Source organism: Bipolaris maydis (genome assembly GCF_028858645.1).
Source record: "Bipolaris maydis strain C4 unplaced genomic scaffold PSV08scaffold_8, whole genome shotgun sequence".
NCBI classification, from domain to species: Eukaryota; Fungi; Ascomycota; class Dothideomycetes; order Pleosporales; family Pleosporaceae; genus Bipolaris; species Bipolaris maydis.
The window spans coordinates 323,528-340,195 of record NW_027093864.1 but is presented as its reverse complement, the minus strand read 5'-3'; the positions used below and the strand labels follow the sequence as shown (position 1 = coordinate 340,195).

The following is a 16,668-nucleotide window of genomic DNA, read 5'->3' as shown; positions in this document are numbered from 1 at the left end:
TAACTAGGCACTACAGCACGTTAGATAGGAACTATAATAATAGGAGAGGATCTTATAGAGTGATAAGACGTAGGTAACTAGTAGTAGGTACTATAGGACGTGGGTAACGCGTATGCCTAGTAAGGAGTATAATAGTACCTACCTAGTAGATAAGGTTAAACGTAGTAATAGCTAGATGTTTTAGGGCAGCTTTACTAGTACTACTAAAGGTCCTTACGTCTTTTGGGAGAAAGATTGGGGTAGATTAATTAATAAAGAGCGGTACTGTGAGAGGATTATCTTACTAGTAGATGGATAGTGTAGGATGAATCTAGGACTGCTGTTTATGTAGGATAACGCTCTTACTTATGCAGCTACATTAACTTTAAGAGAGTTGGATGAGAGGGGGGTACAATATATTACTTAGCCTGCTTTCTTACTAGATCTTAACCCTATTAAGTTGGTTTAGAATAAGATGAAAGACTGGATAGCTGTAGAGTATCCTGATCTACTAGATAGGCGTTAAAGGACAATAGATTAGCTTCGAGTTATTGTATAAGAGGCATAGGATTAAATTACTCTAGAATACCTCTCCTCCCTAGTAAATAGTATGAGAGAGAGGTGTGAGGCTGTAATCGCTGCGCATAGTGGAGCTACAAAGTACTAAGAAGTAATCAATACAGCATATTAGGCCTAGCTGATTACTAAATCCCGAGCTCACCCCCTTGCAGAGCTCTGACCAGTGCTATTACTTACCCTTGATACCTCCGTACGTCGAGCGTCAATCCGGCCCAGCACAACGTCGATCGCCCCGTATTAGAAAATGCACCAGTGGGTAGTCGCTTCATGTTCTGCCGCGGGCCGATGGGATAGTCCGGCCGGCGGGTGGAGACTGAGGTCCGACTGTCCGACTCCTGTCATGCTGGCTCCATGTCCTCCTCTATGTACATGTAGTGCTACTGTGTACAACGGTACGTACCGCATCCTTCTTCGTCCCTTTCTCCAACGGGCGATTGCCATGCCAGTCCTCCATTCCGCCATTCCGCCATGCTGACACCCGAGAGCCGTCCTGCCTCCCCTCTCCAATCACACGGCCGCGCGGCGCATTGGCAGCACCACACCCCTCAACACTACCTGGCCCTCTTTGCCGAGCGTTCCAGACGTCGGGCCCATCCATCGCATTGCTAGCCCTTCTTTCTCCCTCTCTCGGCTTTCCCTCGATTCATGAAACACGTACAGCGGTACAGGGGCCAGTACACAAGCATGCACCTACACTGCTTGGATAGCTGCTTGCAACCCCAGCCTAACCTACAGATAGCCGTGGCCCACGGCCAATGGACAGCCGCCCTGGCTTGCATATCCCTCTTTGCTATATTCTGTCCCGTTTTTCCGGAAGCACCGAAGCCAGGCCTGCGGTGCCCTTTTCGTCACATGGCGTCCAATGGCCACCATGTCCATATGCACATGTACCTCTCTGCACGGCATCTTCCTTCAAATACTGTAGCCGTCCCCAACCCAGCCTGCTACCAGACGTGCCAAGCACCCTTCATACTTAGCATCGCTAGTGCTCCACTTGCGTTGGCTCTCTAGTCTACGGCTGTATTTTCGCCCCGTCTCGCAATCTCTTCTAAAAGAGTACACTAACGGCGGCTAGCGGAGCAAATAAGCCGAAAAATAACCCTGTACATTAGCAAAAAAACAGGACCGAAATCCATTGCAAACGTCGTAAGAGACGTATTTCGTTGCCTGCCACTAACTGCCGTCCCATCCTGCCATCCTCCCTGGTTTCTTAGCTATTAGCTAAACGTCTTGGACACACTATAGTAGTCATCTTGGCCTCCTTGACGTCCAACTTGCACTATATTGTTGAGTGCCACCATGGATTCGCATCCCACTAGTCGATGAAAGCTTAAACAAGAGCTTGTATTTGATGACCCTTCTGCCCATCTGGCCAGGTGGTTGCCCACGTTGCCTACTTACATACGCTCCATAGCCGTATATAAAACACACACACACACACACCACGCGATTCAAGCAACAAAGTGCTACACTCTCTTTGCATTTGTATTTTGGTTAGTAACAAGCAAACAAACAAAAACGATACCCCTCTACAATGGCTTCAACACCAACAACAACCACCCAACGGTCACGTCAACTGCCTGGTTTGGCCTGCGATGAGTGCCGCAGACGAAAGCTTCGATGCGATAGAGTTCAGCCACAATGTGGCGTTTGTCGCGATTCGGCCACTACCTGTGTAACTACCACCACGCGTCAGCCTCGTGGTCCAAAAAGAGGACATCTTCGCGCCCTCCAGTCTCGAATAGGTAATTTTTGGGTCACGCCTCCACATGCGTCATCACGCTAACATGCTTCCAATAGTTGCCCTTGAGCGTCGCTTGAGCAGTGATAGAACGTCCGAGGATACCACCGACGACGATTTCATTCGTCTTCCCGATGACCTGGACACTTTTGCTACCCCGGGCCAACAACCATTCTCGGACCTTGTCCCCCAAGATGCTCGCGACTTCTTCGAAAAAGAAGCTTCGAGCAGTGACTTGTCACACAACTTTGAAGTCGATTCCCTTTTTTCCCAGCTGAACTCGGCCATGCCACTTCCAATCACAAGACTGTCACCAGTCGACTTTATCTCCGAGCCCATGCGCTCAGACTTGTACGTTTTGATCGCTTCCCCAGCCAAATTCCCGCCAGCTTTCGCTAATCAGAATGCACATTGCAGAAGCCATCTCTATTTCGATCGCGTTCACAGTTTCTTCCCCATTCTCAACAAGCGACACTACTTTGAGCGAGCCCGAAGATCGCATTATGAGCAGGAGGATGAGGCCTTTTACTGTCTGCAACATGCCATGTGGAACCTCGCAGTCTCCACTTCGAGTCAGTTCCAACACATCCAAGACGATTTGTACGCACACACACACCGTATGGTTGAGAACCTTGAGCAGCGATATCTCAACGCCGAGTGCATGCGATTAGAGCAGGTGCAGGCGCGGGCTTTGCTTACCATCTATGAATTCATGCGCGTAGGCTACAGAAAAGCATGGATGAGTGCAGGCAAGTGCTTCCGCTTCGCTATGCTCATGAAGCTCCACAACATCGACGGACGTGATGGTGTCGCATCGTTATTACTCCAAAACCTCACCTTTGTCGAAATCGAAGAGCGAAGGAGAACGTTCTGGATGGCTTATACCATTGATCGAATCATAAGCTTATTGGACCGGCTAGTACCGGTCACGTTTGATCAGCACACTGTAAGTCGATCTCCCGTCCTTACGCAAGCGAACCCTTGTCCTAACCTGAACCAAAGATTCTCACCCGGCTGCCCTGCCCCGAAAAGGAATTCCAGTCCGACGAGCCCACCGTCATGGATTTCCTACCCAGCCCGCTGCTGGTATCCGAATCCAGAATACCATGCACCTTCACAGATTCAATTCAACTCGTCGCAATATGCGGACAGTTGTTGTCGCATCAGCAGCAAGGCGTTGTCGAGCATGCGCAAGGCTTGATCTCACTTGGCTTCTGGGATAGGCAACAACAACTGGATGCAAGACTGGAACAAGCCATTCAAGGCATGGCTCTCAACGACCCATACGCGTTGATCTTCCAAGATCCAATGGCGTATTTTACAGTGCTGGCCGCCCAGGCATCAAGCCTCATGTTGTTCAAATCTAGTCAGATTGCCCCATGGGGCACAGCTGAAGGCAGTGATGTCATTGCCGAATGCGAAAAGCGAGCCATGGCGGCCGCACACCAAATGATCATGATGTCGAAGGCTTTAGTCGAACTCAGTTACTTCAAGGTAAAAGACAACTGCAATTCGTCTCAAGTTTGTCAATTTCATTGCTAACTAAAAACCCAAGATCCATCCATTTACTCCAGTTCTTCTCCACTTCTGTGGAGACTTCCTCATTTCCAACCATCACCTCGATCCAACCTTCGAAATGCGCCTAACGCTGCAAACTGTGCTACAAGCCCTGAGCCCAGTAAACGTCATTGCACAAGAATGTATAGATAGACTAAGGATAGTTGACTAAATACAATGTGAACGTTTGACAGACTACATGTTTCTCCATCTCTAGCTTGCAACCTTCTCGGCCTCCGCAGGCTGGGCGGCAGCAGAGCCAGCAGGAAGAGGCTCGTTGATCTCAGCAAAGCTTCCAAGTGTAGGATCCTCCTCGGGCCTCTTGCTGCCTGGCGGTCCCTTGAACAGAATAATAACCTCCTCAAAGTACTTGTTCGTCTTGGCAAAGTACTTGTCGGCCTCCTCCTTGCCCTCGCCGACGAGCTTGCCCTCGAGAGCAGCTTGGAAGGTCTTGAAGAGGAACCAGTGCCTCTCGATGCCGGTGCCGACGTTCCAGGCCATGGTGGGCGTTTCCAAGTGCCTGATGGCGACGAAGCTGTAGAGCAAGTGCGTCATGCCCCAGTCGACATTCTTGATTTCCTTTCCGATCAGGATCGACTCGGCCTCACTGAAACCGCGGCGATGGCGGAGGACGAGTTGCTTTGCGCGGAAAAGTGATGCAGCCATGATGTCAAGGGCGCAGTGGAAGGTGAAATCGGCCTCGGGGTCCTGAGTCCGCTGCCACTCGTCCGTTGTGCCTTCGACAATACCCATTTCTAGCGTGTATTGAGCGATCTGCTGGCACACATCCCGAATGTTCCAGCGGGGACCGAAACGGGAGAGTTGCTGCACCGTGGCTGGTGGCGGGGGTTCATGGTGGACAGGCGCTACCGCAATCCTGCCAGTGGTGGGGTTTGGGGGAGTCTCGGGAAAGTCGTATCCGTATCCGTGAGTGCTAGTGTTGGACATGGTGGGCAGAGATCAGGCGGTTCGAGATGTCGTCTGGTTGGTAATCGGGAATAGAAGATGTAAGCGTGGGTTGGATACCGTCTTACATCTGCTTGCTCGGTGAATATATATATCTTACATCCAATCGGTGGAGCGGTGGACACGGAGTTTCTCAACTCGGCCGGAGTTATTCGGAGGCTCGTGGTTTCTACTCAACGGAGCATCCCGAATATAATCTGCGACCTGCAGCGCAAAAAGCTGATGTGGATACTGGGGACGTGTGCAAACTCGCATCATTCTTGATGACCATTCGGAATGATTTGCACATGCACAATCCAGTCGACTTCTGACGGACAATCAACTCTACTCGCAACGGAGTGAGGCATGGTGCCAAGCCCCGGGCAACTTTGCACTAATTGACTTGTAGATTCAATGTTTCACTAGGGTCGTACCTAAACAAGTTGATGCTTCCGATAGTTAGATACTCCTTTTTAGTCAGTGATGTGTAATCACTGTAATGTTGCAGACATCCATGCATCCCACGGCATTTTGCATGAGTATGCAAGTACTTTTCACATACACTAAGTGTCACAACACAAAATTGCATATGCTACTTGAAGCAGCTGCCTATATTGAACGGCCATGTTTATGTAGCTAAGATGAGTTGAAGTACTCGAAACTTGCCCTGTAAAGCCAGCAGGCGCCAGTTCCTCAAAGCTTTTATCAAAAAGATTCGTAGTTCAATTCCACATCAGTATCATATTGAAGTGTCAATGAGCTCCATGTAGGTGGCTCTCATGCAGACGTCTAGACAACAATTTATGATCCTGCTTTTTTGATCAACGGTTGATAGCTTTTTATACCTGTACGTGTCTCTCATCTGGAGTTTTCACAGGCATTTGATTTTCAGTCGTCAAAATGGAATACACTGAAGCACATGGAAAGTAAAGACGCTAGATGCAATACATGAACATAGTATGTGAGAAGTCGTCCTAAAGCACCACAATCAACTTCTGAGCCGAAACACCTTTCTTGATGCGCTCCAACGCTTCCTGGATCTTATCCAGCCCCTTGCCAACAACCAAGGGTTCAGGAGCACACTTGTATTTTCCTGCTGCTAATGCTCCAGGTAGGAAATGCTCGTATATGGCCTTTCCTACCTCATTCTCCATGACATCGTCTCCCCAAATAAATTTGTAGCCAATGCCCTTGACTTTGCAGTTTACCAGGGTCGAAACCTTGAACCAAAGGAAACGCGCGATAAAAGACACCATGTTCATCCCCGTGGGAGGGATCTGACTTGGCATAGGAAGAGATGCTTGTGCGATGAACTTGACTCCAGATGAGGCAGCCACAATCTTGATGCAAGCTTCCATGGATCCATCACCGATAGCAACGCTACCAGCCAATTCCGATCCCTTGAGTACGCCAATGATGTCTTGAACAGCTGTCTTACTGTGGTAGTCGAAAACGTGGGTGGCACCCAGGCTCTTGACGAAGTTGAAGTTCTTGGGCGATGCAGTGGTGATGACCTCGTATCCAGAAGCAGTAGCAAGCTGAATAGCGTTGGCGCCAACACTGGTTGAGCCGCCCCATATCAGAACGGTTTTGCCTTTCTTTTCAGACTTGAGTGAAGGCAAATCCAGCGCCAGGTAGGTTTTCATGTACAATGCGCATGCAGCCGTCGAGATGGCGAGCGGGAGCACACATGCGTGTTCATAATCAAGACTATCTGGTATTGGGGAAACGAGGTTTTCGCGTAGCACGACGTATTCTTGAAATGCGCCTTCGCAGGAACGGTTGCTTCGTTGGTCGATGCTCACGGCGTCACCGAGTACACGATCGCCGGGGTGGAAGCGTGTGACTTTGGACCCAACCTCGACGACCTCGCCTGCTACGTCGTGGCCGAGAATAAAGGGATATTTAATCCAGGGCATCATGTTGTCGCCCATGGCTTGCTTCATGGCCTCAACAGGGTTGATAGCGATAGCTGCCGATTTGACGACCACCTCATTCGGCCCGGGTGGTGTGTAGGGTGCTTCGCCAACATGCAAAGGAAACACTTGTTTGCCTGCAAGCCAAGCGGCCCTGTTGGTAGGTGCCATTTTCGGAGTCCAGAAATCTAGGAACCACGGACGGAGAGGTGGTTCTGGACAGACTTTGTTGATTGTAAACAAGATTTTATGATCGTATAACACAGCAAGCTGTGTAGGATGAGAGATGTGTTGGATGTGCCAATTATTTGGGCGTGTTTAGTTGCGAGGCTTGACCTGACAGGTAGCTCAGCAGGAGAATTCAATTAATGCAACAATTGAATAATGGCAAGGGTAATTAAAGGTAGGAATGAAGCAGAGTGGCTGACGATGAGCATATGGGGTTCATTTACACATATGTACTTTTTGAGCAGAATGTCGCAAAATAGTACGCATTCGATAGTCGGCCCGAAAGGAGCGGTAGTCGCAACTGGCGCAAGACTTACCAATTTCGTCTACATAATCAGGCTAAGCCATTGGTCCGGAGTAATCTAACCACTTATCGGACTTCCAAGATGCACCGTTCCGGTAGTACCCGCCGATATGGTCACCAGCTGTCCAATTGGGTGAAATGATGGACTTGTCAACATAGTTTGTCGCGCTTATTTTCTACGTGAAAGAGTGACCGTTTTCAGGAATAGAGATAATCCTTGTAGGTCTTCACTGTTTCGATGACAGTCCCCTTCAAGGGAAGAAACTCTCGTCCAATGAGCGCCTTTGCCCTCGCCGCATCTACCTTGTACACGCCGCCCTCAGGATATCCAGCGATATGCCATGTATCTTTCGCCGGCAGCCTTTCGCGGAGTTCTGGAAACTCTTCATAGATGATCTCTATTACTTCCTTGATGCAAAGCTGCTCTGAAGATGTAAGGAAGATGCGTTCGCTAGTAAAGTTTTCCTCCTCTATTGCCTTGACATGTGCAAGAGCTGCGTCCGTAACGTTGATCCATGTGTAAAGCCCAGTAGGAAAAACCTTACCATCAAGAAGTTTACTAAAGATCTCGTTGGAAGCATTCAGTGGCTCTGGCGGGTAGCCCGGATACCTGACCATTGGCCCAAAGATACCAGGAGGAGTAAGGGTAGTTAATGTGAAGGGAGGATTTTCTCGATCCATAAACTCCCAAGCAGCACGTTCAGCAAAAGTTTTGCTGGCACGGTATCCAGGAATCCAGCTCGAGTTATCGAGTGCCTCTTCAAGTGTGATTGGATTCCAATCCGCGACTGTGTACGTGTGCTCAGGCCAATCGCCCTTTGAAGCATCGATTAAGGCAGCCATGGACGAAACATAAACTACGCGCTTGACAGAAGGCGCTAACCGAATTATGGAGGAGAGAAGACCAGTGGTTCCAATGATGGAAGGATCCAATAGTTCTTTTTGGACGTCGTTGCAGCTCCGCACGTTGGGACTAGCTGTGTGAATGACGGCGTCGAAGACATGGTCGCCTCGGAACACAGAGTCAAAACTTCCATGTTTTGCAACATCGGGCACAATGAAGAAATCGAGCTTGTCTTTTCGTAGGGCTGGGTGAAGAGCCTTGATGCGGTTCACTCTTTCTTGGCTGCGAACGGTTGTAACTACGGAATGGCTAAACCGACCGCTGTCAGCATGGCTTTGTGAGATATGATGGAACAAAGGAGTTTACCCGCGTTCAAGGAGATGGTTGAGAATATGAGCCGCTAAAAACCCATTTCCACCGGTAAGCAAAACATGCATTCTGCGACAGTTCGGGCTGATATAAAATCTCGACAGGGGTATTGGCGTACGTGGTGGTTGTAGTAATACACGAATCGAAGATTAAAGGAGTGGTCTGGCAATTACTCTGTAGCTTTGTTACTTCAAACTCGAGCTGCAAAGACCATAATCAGTCATAGCGATACAATAATCTCATTGTTCAATGTTCGGCGCTTGACAATTGATACTCCGAGGGAGTAATAGTGGGCCCGCAAGCCAAGCACAGAATCTTGCGATTATGGATAGAAGCCAAACCTTATTGAACACGTATTGAAACAGTTGTTTCAAAAAGAACTCCGCGCATTCATTCGCACGGAAATGGTGTCCTGATCTCAGTTTTGTAGCACATGATACGGAGTTTCTATCGGTATAGTACTCCGGCGATTTGTGTTATCAGCTGCATCTCCCTTGGCACCCGTCGAGTAGTAACATAAAGACTCTTAAGCTTGTAAATGGTGCACTAGTTCTTGTCAAATACGATAAGCACATCAATACACTAAACTCATTCTTCATCATTGCCACAGCGTCATTCCCATCGCCTAAATCCGCTAAATCGTCTTTGAAAATGGCAGCTGAAGCCAAGATTCCACTTGTTAATCTAGCGCCATACTTCGCTGAAGACACCACTCCAGAAGCCAAAGAACAAGTCGTCAAAGAAGTCTGCGACGCCGCCAGAACCTATGGCTTCTTCAGCATCGTTGGTCATGGCATTCCCCTCAAAGACCAAGATACCACCCTGGAATGTGCCAAGAAGTTCTTTGATCTATCTGCTGAAGAGAAGAAGGCAGTTTTCATTGAAAATTGCCTGGGAATCTCGAACCGCGGCTACGAAATGTACAGAGGTCAGACTTCAGAGCCAGGCACTCTGCCTGATATGAAAGAGGTGAGGGTCACCTAGGCTGTTACTCTTAACCGTTCAACTAAACTCTTGTAGGGCTTCGTTATCGGTGCAGAGATTCCAAAGGATCACCCTGATGCTGGCACTTTCTTGACTGGCCCAAATCAGTGGCCCGAGTCTCTGAAATCCGAGGATTTCGAGAAGCCTCTTATGGAGTACCGCAATAAGATGGTCAAACTGGCCGAAAAGGTTCTTAGGATCCTCGCCTTGGGTCTCCCCAAAGAATGGAACTGTTCACCCGATGTTTTCGACGAGTTCTTCATCAACCCATCGGGAAACCTGAGGTTGCTGCACTACCCGCCTCAGCTCTCCACCGATCCTAAACAGCTTGGAGGTAAGAATGCGTTGTGTCGAGACTAGACGTTCGAGATTAGCTGACTATCGAAAAGCCGGTGCTCACACAGACTTCGGTGGAATTACTTTCTTGCTTCAACAACCTGGCTCAAAAGGTCTTGAGGTCTTTTACCCACCTACCGAAAGCTGGGTTCCAGTTCCAGTCACTCCCGACTCGTATGTAGTTAACATTGGCGATCTTGTCCAGAAGTGGACAGCTGGCTACTACCGCAGCGCTTTGCACCGCGTTATCAACTTTGGCGAGAAACACCGTTATTCGGCTCCATTTTTCTTGAACGGAAACATGAAGCTGAGGATTCAGCCTCTGAACGGTTCTGGGCAGGAATTTGGCGTTCGAGATCATTTCATGTGGAGGTTGAAGACTTCTCTTGGTGAAGAAAAGAGCAAATTCCTCGAAAAGGACCCAACTCTACAAGCGGTTGCAGCATAGTGTCTTTACTAAATCCTATCAATCAATTTCAATCGATTTCTTCAAGTTAACTTTAATAATGACTGGCTTTTTGGTTTTGTTTTTGCTATCATACCCAATGATCTTTTGCACATCACACGCTGCACTACGACTTAGCAGGACCAACAACATGACAGTGGTGAATAAAACATACTCTTACATAGGGATAAAAGTCTCTATACTCGAGTAGCAATTTAAATACCATGTGTTTCAAAAGATATCCGTTGTCGAGCTGTATGCATCTCAGTAACTAGAAATCTCAACCTTAAACTACTTTCGCTTCTCTTCTCCTGTTCTAGCTTTAATAGCTTCTGAATACAAATATCATGAATACTTTCAAATTTGGGACAATAACTCAGCATTCACTAGTTCGGGTAATTTCACATACTTGGTAAGGGAATACTGTGAACATGAGCAATATGAGCCTTGCAATCTTGTAAGCTTAATTCTCTAGCATTCCCATCTCATGAACCACCCGCAATCGATGTTCATTGTAATTCTATTTTATTTATTCTTTTCTCAATGTTATAATCTACAAGTTAGGTGTTGAATTTGACCTTTCTTTCTACGATATCACCAAATCATGTTTTTAGGTCTACCGATTGCTGGTATTATCTACGATGGATGCACAAATCGCCGCCCTAGAAATTGAAAGCGGCACTAGCTCCATCTCTTCGAATGCCGCATACCGACTTTTACGATGCCTTCGGTTTAGGTCTCACATCTTTCCAGCCCATCCAGCAACTTACAATGACACCCAAAATTGACATGCCAGTACCAAAATAGAATGTAGTTCCTATGCTGTCACTGTATGCTTTCAAGAGTGATGGCAGTTCTCCTGCATTAACGAGACCTCTCATCCGTGTTACACCAGCGTCAATGATTCTCTTCGAATCAACAGTGGGCAGATCACTCTTGAGGTTGTTCTTCAGCTCATTTGTAAAAATAGTCTGGCCAATAACAGTCATTAGAGCACCGCCAATCTGTTGGGAGAAAACGAAAATAGCGAGAGCTACTGGAACTTCGGTAGGCAGAAGGGAACTCTGTAACGCGATCATTGGCTGAGAGATATTAGTTATACGAGATGCTAGACGGGGGCCTTGATGAAATTACCATCGGAAGGGCGAGACCTCTCCCGGTTCCGGAAATTAGCTGATATCCTACTAGCTTTGCAATACTTGTTGAAGTCGACACGGTGGTGAACAGGCCAGATCCAATCGAATTCAATGCCCCACCTACCAGTATGAAAGGCAAGTAGTATCCGAACCGTTGCACTACGGTTCTGTCAGCAAAGCAGCTTACAGTCTTGAACCGGTGTCTTACCAAGCTTTCCGCTCAGTATAGTGAACAGAATTTGTGTCATAATCGTGGGAAGGAAGTTGTAGCCGCTTTCAAAAGGAGTGTCGGCCTTGACGCCTTGGAAATACAAGGGCAGATAGTACGCTGTCACAAACACTGTACCAGAAATGATGAAGATCGTGGAACAGCACGACCAAACGATCCGTTTTCCAAGCATTGAGAAAGGTATCAGAGCAGACATGCCCTTGCGGTAGTTCCAAAAACAGAAGATGGCGAACATGACTCCGGTTCCGCAGAAGAGGCCAATGACTTCCTGGCTGTCCCAGGCGTAGCGATTTCCGCCAAAGTCTAGGACAATGAAAAACATGATGGCAGCGGGTCCAAAAAGTCCAAATCCGATGAGATCGAATTCTCGCATTGGCTGCTTGAGAACTTCCTTCCAGTGGGGTTTTACAAGGATCTCGGGAACATTCAGGAACAGGAGGGCAGCGAAGACAAGAGCACCAGCGGGAAGGTTGATGTAGAAGCCTAGGAGGTTTCAGTAAGCAATATGATGGGGGATAATGAACACATACACCAGCGCCATGATACAAACTCTGTGATGGCTCCTCCAATAAGGGGCCCACTCGCAGAACCCAGATTTCCGACTTGTTGTGTTAGTGGATGGGTTGTATGTCAGCTTGCCTATAACTTACAGGCCATGAAAAATCCAAGCATTCCAGGCCGGCGTTCAGGAGGAATGGAGGCATGAATCATTGTAAAACCTCCGTTCATGAGTCCAGCACCGCCGAGTCCAGCAATGAATCGTCCAGCAATCAACATGGCCGACGTTTGTGCTGCACCACATATAGCAGACCCAATATTGAAGATTGTGAAGAAACCTAGGAATATTTTCTTCGAGTTGAATCGAGCGTACATCTTTCCGGTCAGAGGCTGAAAAGAAGCACTAGGAAGCGGGTTAGGTGATAATACGTATCAAAAGACAAAACACGTACGCGCATAGCTGGTAAGCAGATCCATACCAACCCACGTCAAGCAGGGAGTTGAATTCGTCGGTTATGTATGGGATTGCCTAGATCCCAAGTCAGAATTGATCTATCTTAGGCCGACTAGTGGATGGACTTACAGTAGAAAGAATCGACATGTCCAGCATCATGAGGAAATATACGAGTGTCATGGAGATCAAGAAGGCCCACCTGTTTAGAAGCAATATGTTAGCCTATTCCAGCGCAAATGCATGATCCTTCTCTGAATTCAAGATCCAATCAGGGTCCCTTGATGTCCTGTGGATAATGCTAAATTATGGGAAGATTCATTGCGCTATACTTACAATCGGAATCCAGAAAGATAGGAAGGTGCCGGAGGGTCAGCAACAAGCGGTTTATCAAGCTCAGAGGTTGTTTTGCTCGCTGCAGAAGAAGGTACCTCTTTCATCGCCAATGTGAACTGGTTGGATGAGTCATCCACCATCGCGTTTATGTCGTAATCCCATATCTTGTGCGATCGATCATGAATTTCCTGAGCAATCTTCTTGTGATTGGAGAGACACTCCGGGTGTTGGAATTCGTAGATCTCACCAATGACTCGGCTAGTATCCATGACCCACTGGGACCGATCATAACGGACATTGTTATAAACCTCGAGGGCAACGCGGGAGGCTGTAGGGCGCAAAGCCTTGGGATACTCCGACACATGTTGCAAAAGGACGGCAAGAGCGAGGCAGTCCTCGATGCCACATCCTGCACCAGCACCGTGGTGGGGTGAAGAAGCATGCGCTGCATCGCCTGCTAGGCAAAGGCGACCGTTGACATAGGAGGGTACAGGCTCTTTGCGTGTGTCAAACACTGCCCATTTGTCCAGATTCTCCGGTAACAGAGCCATGAGATCTCGGACCACGGGATTAAATTTTGAGAACGCTTCAGTCGCCTCGGCCTTGGTAGCTGGAACAACAAATTTGTCGTCTGGTGCCGTCCACTCGTCAGGGTCGGTGACGAAAGCGACAACGTTCAGGATCGTGTTGTTTGCCACTGGAAATGTCAAGGCGTGAGCACCGGGACCACAGTGCATCACACGGTTGCTGGTCTTGAAGACTCCGAGAGCTGCCCTAGCCTTATCCATCGGTACAAGACTACGAATAGCGTATTTGTGGCTATAGGAAGGAGTGCACGCAGGGTGATTGTCTCCAAGAATAATTTCTCTCATCTTCGAATGGATCCCATCGCAGCCAATCACTGGGGCTTGTTAGCGCTTGATCTGCTCACACTTTTGGAAGATTTACCAATATCGGCCATCGCAGTTGTGCCATCTCGGAATGATAAGTGAATTCTCTCATCTTCATCATTTTCAATTACAGAGACGAGATCCTTGTCATGCTGAATGTAGTCTGAGGGGACCAGTTTTACCATTTCAGCCAGGTAGTCAGATCTTCGACACCCTTCAAACCCACGCTCGCCCAGATATAATTTGAGTATTGTTTCTTCGTATTTCGGATCCTCCTTGCTGCCGTGGTAGCCATCTAGATAGTAAAAGTAGTCCTCGTCATTCTGCGCGGCAACCCTGCGGAACGCGGCATGAAGAGCTGGGTTCAGCGCCGTCATGGCCCGTTCAGCATTTGGAGTGAAGCCGATGCCAGCCCCGACCTCGCGAAATGTATGCGCTCGCTCATATATGGTGAATTTGATATTACGCTGAAGAAGGCCAGTAGCGAGGGCCAGGCCAATAATTCCACCGCCAATGATCGCGACCTCGAACTGGCCTTCATCAGAGACCTCGACGACCTCGACCTTGGTATTGGGTTGGACCATTTTGCGACTCTTCGTGATATCGCGAAAGTGCTGCTTGGGGTTCGTCTCAGAAGTTTCAAGGATGGGAAGTTACGATGAGAGCATGAAGGGGCCCATAATAGGGTACTGTTTCTCCTGCGTGTGCGTGCTGGGCACGCTTGTGCCATAGCGCCATACCACGATCAGATACTCCGATGCCCGTGTTCAGTGCATATTCGGGCCAATTATGAATTATTTGATAGAAGATTCGATCGAGTGCGGACGCCGCACGTTAAGATCGGTGACAGTCGGAGGTACAGGAGTGGAGTCCGGCGGAGTTCGGAGTTTCTTTATTCAACCTACGATTACAGTAGTAAAGCCGACGCATAGTCCTTGGACTAGGATCCAATACTAGAGGCAATGAATGAATGGTCTACCAGATTTAACTACAAGTGAGTGTACCTTAAGAATTGAAGACATCACACATCAATCATCAACTTCATCAATTCTTTCTTCTGAGCAACAAACTCACTATGTCTGGCTTACCTAGAGGCGTCGATGTCCTCGGACAGTTTCCTCAACTCAAAACATACAACCACGGCGTCGCTCTCTTTCCATGGCGCGAAGATCTCACCCAAGAGATAGTCATCTCTGCACTTAGAGAAGCAACTGGCAAAATTCTGGCGGCAATTCCATGGCTCACTGGACAAGTTGTCCATACAGAAGGTGAAAATGGGACTTCAGGCACAATCCGTGTCGAGCCGTGGCCAACGGACATTCCTCCTCATGGCCTCCTCAAGATTAAAGATGCAACTGATCTTTTACCATCCTACGCTGAGATGTGTGCTGCAAATGCACCATTTTACATGCTGGATGGAAAGGTACTTTGTCCTTACCCAGGTTTTCCTGAGCGATACGACACTGCAGTAATTGGGCCTGCACCACCGGCTATGATTCAAGTCACATTTGTCAAGGGCGGCTTTATTTTGACATACACGAATCAACACAATGTTGTAGATGGCACCGGTCTCTTCACAATCATAACACTCCTCTCTGCGGCTCTTCGCGGTGAGCCTTTCCCAGAAGATATCATTGCCGCTGCGAACCAGGACCCGGGCGATGTGATTCGTCTCTTGGATCCATTTGAGCCTATTCTCGATCACAGCTGGCTACTCAAGCCTGATCCAGCGCCTGAGTTTGTCCCCGCACGCCCCGGTGGAAGGTGGCAAAACTTTCTCTTCCGTAAGGAAGCGCTCGCAGACCTCAAAAAGCTTGCTGAAGATCCTGTTGGATACGATCCGGACGTTCCTTTCATCTCACCAAATGACGCTATTTGCGCCCTTTTCTGGAAGTCACTAGCCTCAGTGAGAATAAAAACTGGATTGGCTCCTTCGACAGTATCGAAATTCAATCGCGCTATAGACACACGACCGGTGCTTGGAGTTTCTCCGGGTTATCTAGGCCAGATGGTATACATATCTCCATCGCGCCTCATATTCCAAGAGCTTGTCGACGCACCACTTTCGACTGTTGCGACTCGACTTCGCAAGGACCTTGACGATGTGAACAACGCATTTTCTGCTCGCTCTTATGCTACCTTTGTTGACTCTGTCGATGATAAGATGCAGCTTATGTATTCCGGAGGAATGAATCTCCAGACAGATGTTGGTCACTCATCAATGATGAATGCAAAGGTTAATGGATTCGACTACGGTATTCTGGGAAAATCAGATTTTGGACGTCGTCCTCACCTGCCATTAACAGTCAACACTTTTTATATCTATCCTCAGGAAGCAAATGGTGATTATCTTATCCTCGTCTGCCTTCCAGACATGGAATTGAAGGGACTTATGGAAGATCCTGATTGGAGTCGCTGTACGTACGTAATTGAAGAGAAATACTAGAGCACAACTTTCTAGTAGTTTAGCGCTTTCTTATTTTCTAGCGTATAATAAATCTATATAAACGCGAAAGTTATTTAGTACTTTTTACTAAGCGACGTTATTAGAAAGAAACGCAATATAACTAAACTAAAATATGTCACTATATTATAGAAGTTGAAATTAATCGTTTTTAAGAAACGAATAATATTATATTTTAAAAAATAGGGATAGAAAAGTAGCGAAATATATATTATAGACGTATTACATTTATCTTAATCTTACACTAGACACTATTTTTATAAATACAATTTAATATTTAAAAGAGTAAATAATAATAAGTACTTATTATATAATTTTAAGGCCTATAAAATAGGAACTAAAAGAAAGTAGTTATATTAATAAGAAGCTGCTATAATAGCTAAGCTACTAATATAACTAATATTGAAATAAAGTTTAAACTAGTTTCTTATAAAGAT

The 16,668-nt window shown here is 47.4% G+C and overlaps 7 protein-coding genes across 7 annotated transcripts; 3 read left to right on the top strand and 4 right to left on the bottom strand.

Moving 5' to 3' along the window:
• Positions 1–2,092: 2,092 nt before the first annotated feature.
• On the top strand, positions 2,093–4,028 carry PSV08DRAFT_391284 (fungal-specific transcription factor domain-containing protein; the record flags this gene model as incomplete). Its single annotated transcript, XM_014222961.2, has 5 exons — positions 2,093–2,303; positions 2,359–2,650; positions 2,717–3,245; positions 3,302–3,793; positions 3,855–4,028. 5 exons carry the CDS (start codon positions 2,093–2,095, stop codon positions 4,026–4,028), a joined length of 1,698 nt encoding a protein of 565 aa, XP_014078436.1.
• A 41-nt stretch (positions 4,029–4,069) lies between these two features.
• Positions 4,070–4,804, bottom strand: PSV08DRAFT_402238 (uncharacterized protein; the record flags this gene model as incomplete). Its single annotated transcript, XM_014222960.1, has 1 exon — positions 4,070–4,804. One exon carries the CDS (start codon positions 4,802–4,804, stop codon positions 4,070–4,072), a length of 735 nt encoding a protein of 244 aa, XP_014078435.1.
• Positions 4,805–5,775: 971 nt separating this feature from the next.
• PSV08DRAFT_247841 (chaperonin 10-like protein) lies at positions 5,776–6,888 on the bottom strand (the record flags this gene model as incomplete). Its single annotated transcript, XM_014222959.1, has 1 exon — positions 5,776–6,888. The coding sequence occupies one exon, from the start codon at positions 6,886–6,888 to the stop codon at positions 5,776–5,778; it is 1,113 nt and encodes a 370-aa protein (XP_014078434.1).
• A 559-nt stretch (positions 6,889–7,447) lies between these two features.
• Positions 7,448–8,530, bottom strand: PSV08DRAFT_181361 (uncharacterized protein; the record flags this gene model as incomplete). The annotated part of the gene is made up of 2 exons (XM_014222958.1): positions 7,448–8,402; positions 8,460–8,530. The coding sequence occupies 2 exons, from the start codon at positions 8,528–8,530 to the stop codon at positions 7,448–7,450; spliced, it is 1,026 nt and encodes a 341-aa protein (XP_014078433.1).
• Positions 8,531–9,113: 583 nt separating this feature from the next.
• PSV08DRAFT_181807 (uncharacterized protein) lies at positions 9,114–10,230 on the top strand (the record flags this gene model as incomplete). Its single annotated transcript, XM_014222957.1, has 3 exons — positions 9,114–9,431; positions 9,483–9,780; positions 9,836–10,230. 3 exons carry the CDS (start codon positions 9,114–9,116, stop codon positions 10,228–10,230), a joined length of 1,011 nt encoding a protein of 336 aa, XP_014078432.1.
• A 713-nt stretch (positions 10,231–10,943) lies between these two features.
• PSV08DRAFT_371515 (major facilitator superfamily domain-containing protein) lies at positions 10,944–14,351 on the bottom strand (the record flags this gene model as incomplete). Its single annotated transcript, XM_014222956.1, has 9 exons — positions 10,944–11,309; positions 11,362–11,522; positions 11,572–12,075; positions 12,123–12,194; positions 12,243–12,493; positions 12,543–12,619; positions 12,674–12,743; positions 12,878–13,778; positions 13,826–14,351. 9 exons carry the CDS (start codon positions 14,349–14,351, stop codon positions 10,944–10,946), a joined length of 2,928 nt encoding a protein of 975 aa, XP_014078431.1.
• Positions 14,352–14,842: 491 nt separating this feature from the next.
• Positions 14,843–16,213, top strand: PSV08DRAFT_181868 (transferase family-domain-containing protein; the record flags this gene model as incomplete). The annotated part of the gene is made up of 1 exon (XM_014222955.1): positions 14,843–16,213. One exon carries the CDS (start codon positions 14,843–14,845, stop codon positions 16,211–16,213), a length of 1,371 nt encoding a protein of 456 aa, XP_014078430.1.
• Between the last annotated feature and the right edge of the window lie 455 nt (positions 16,214–16,668).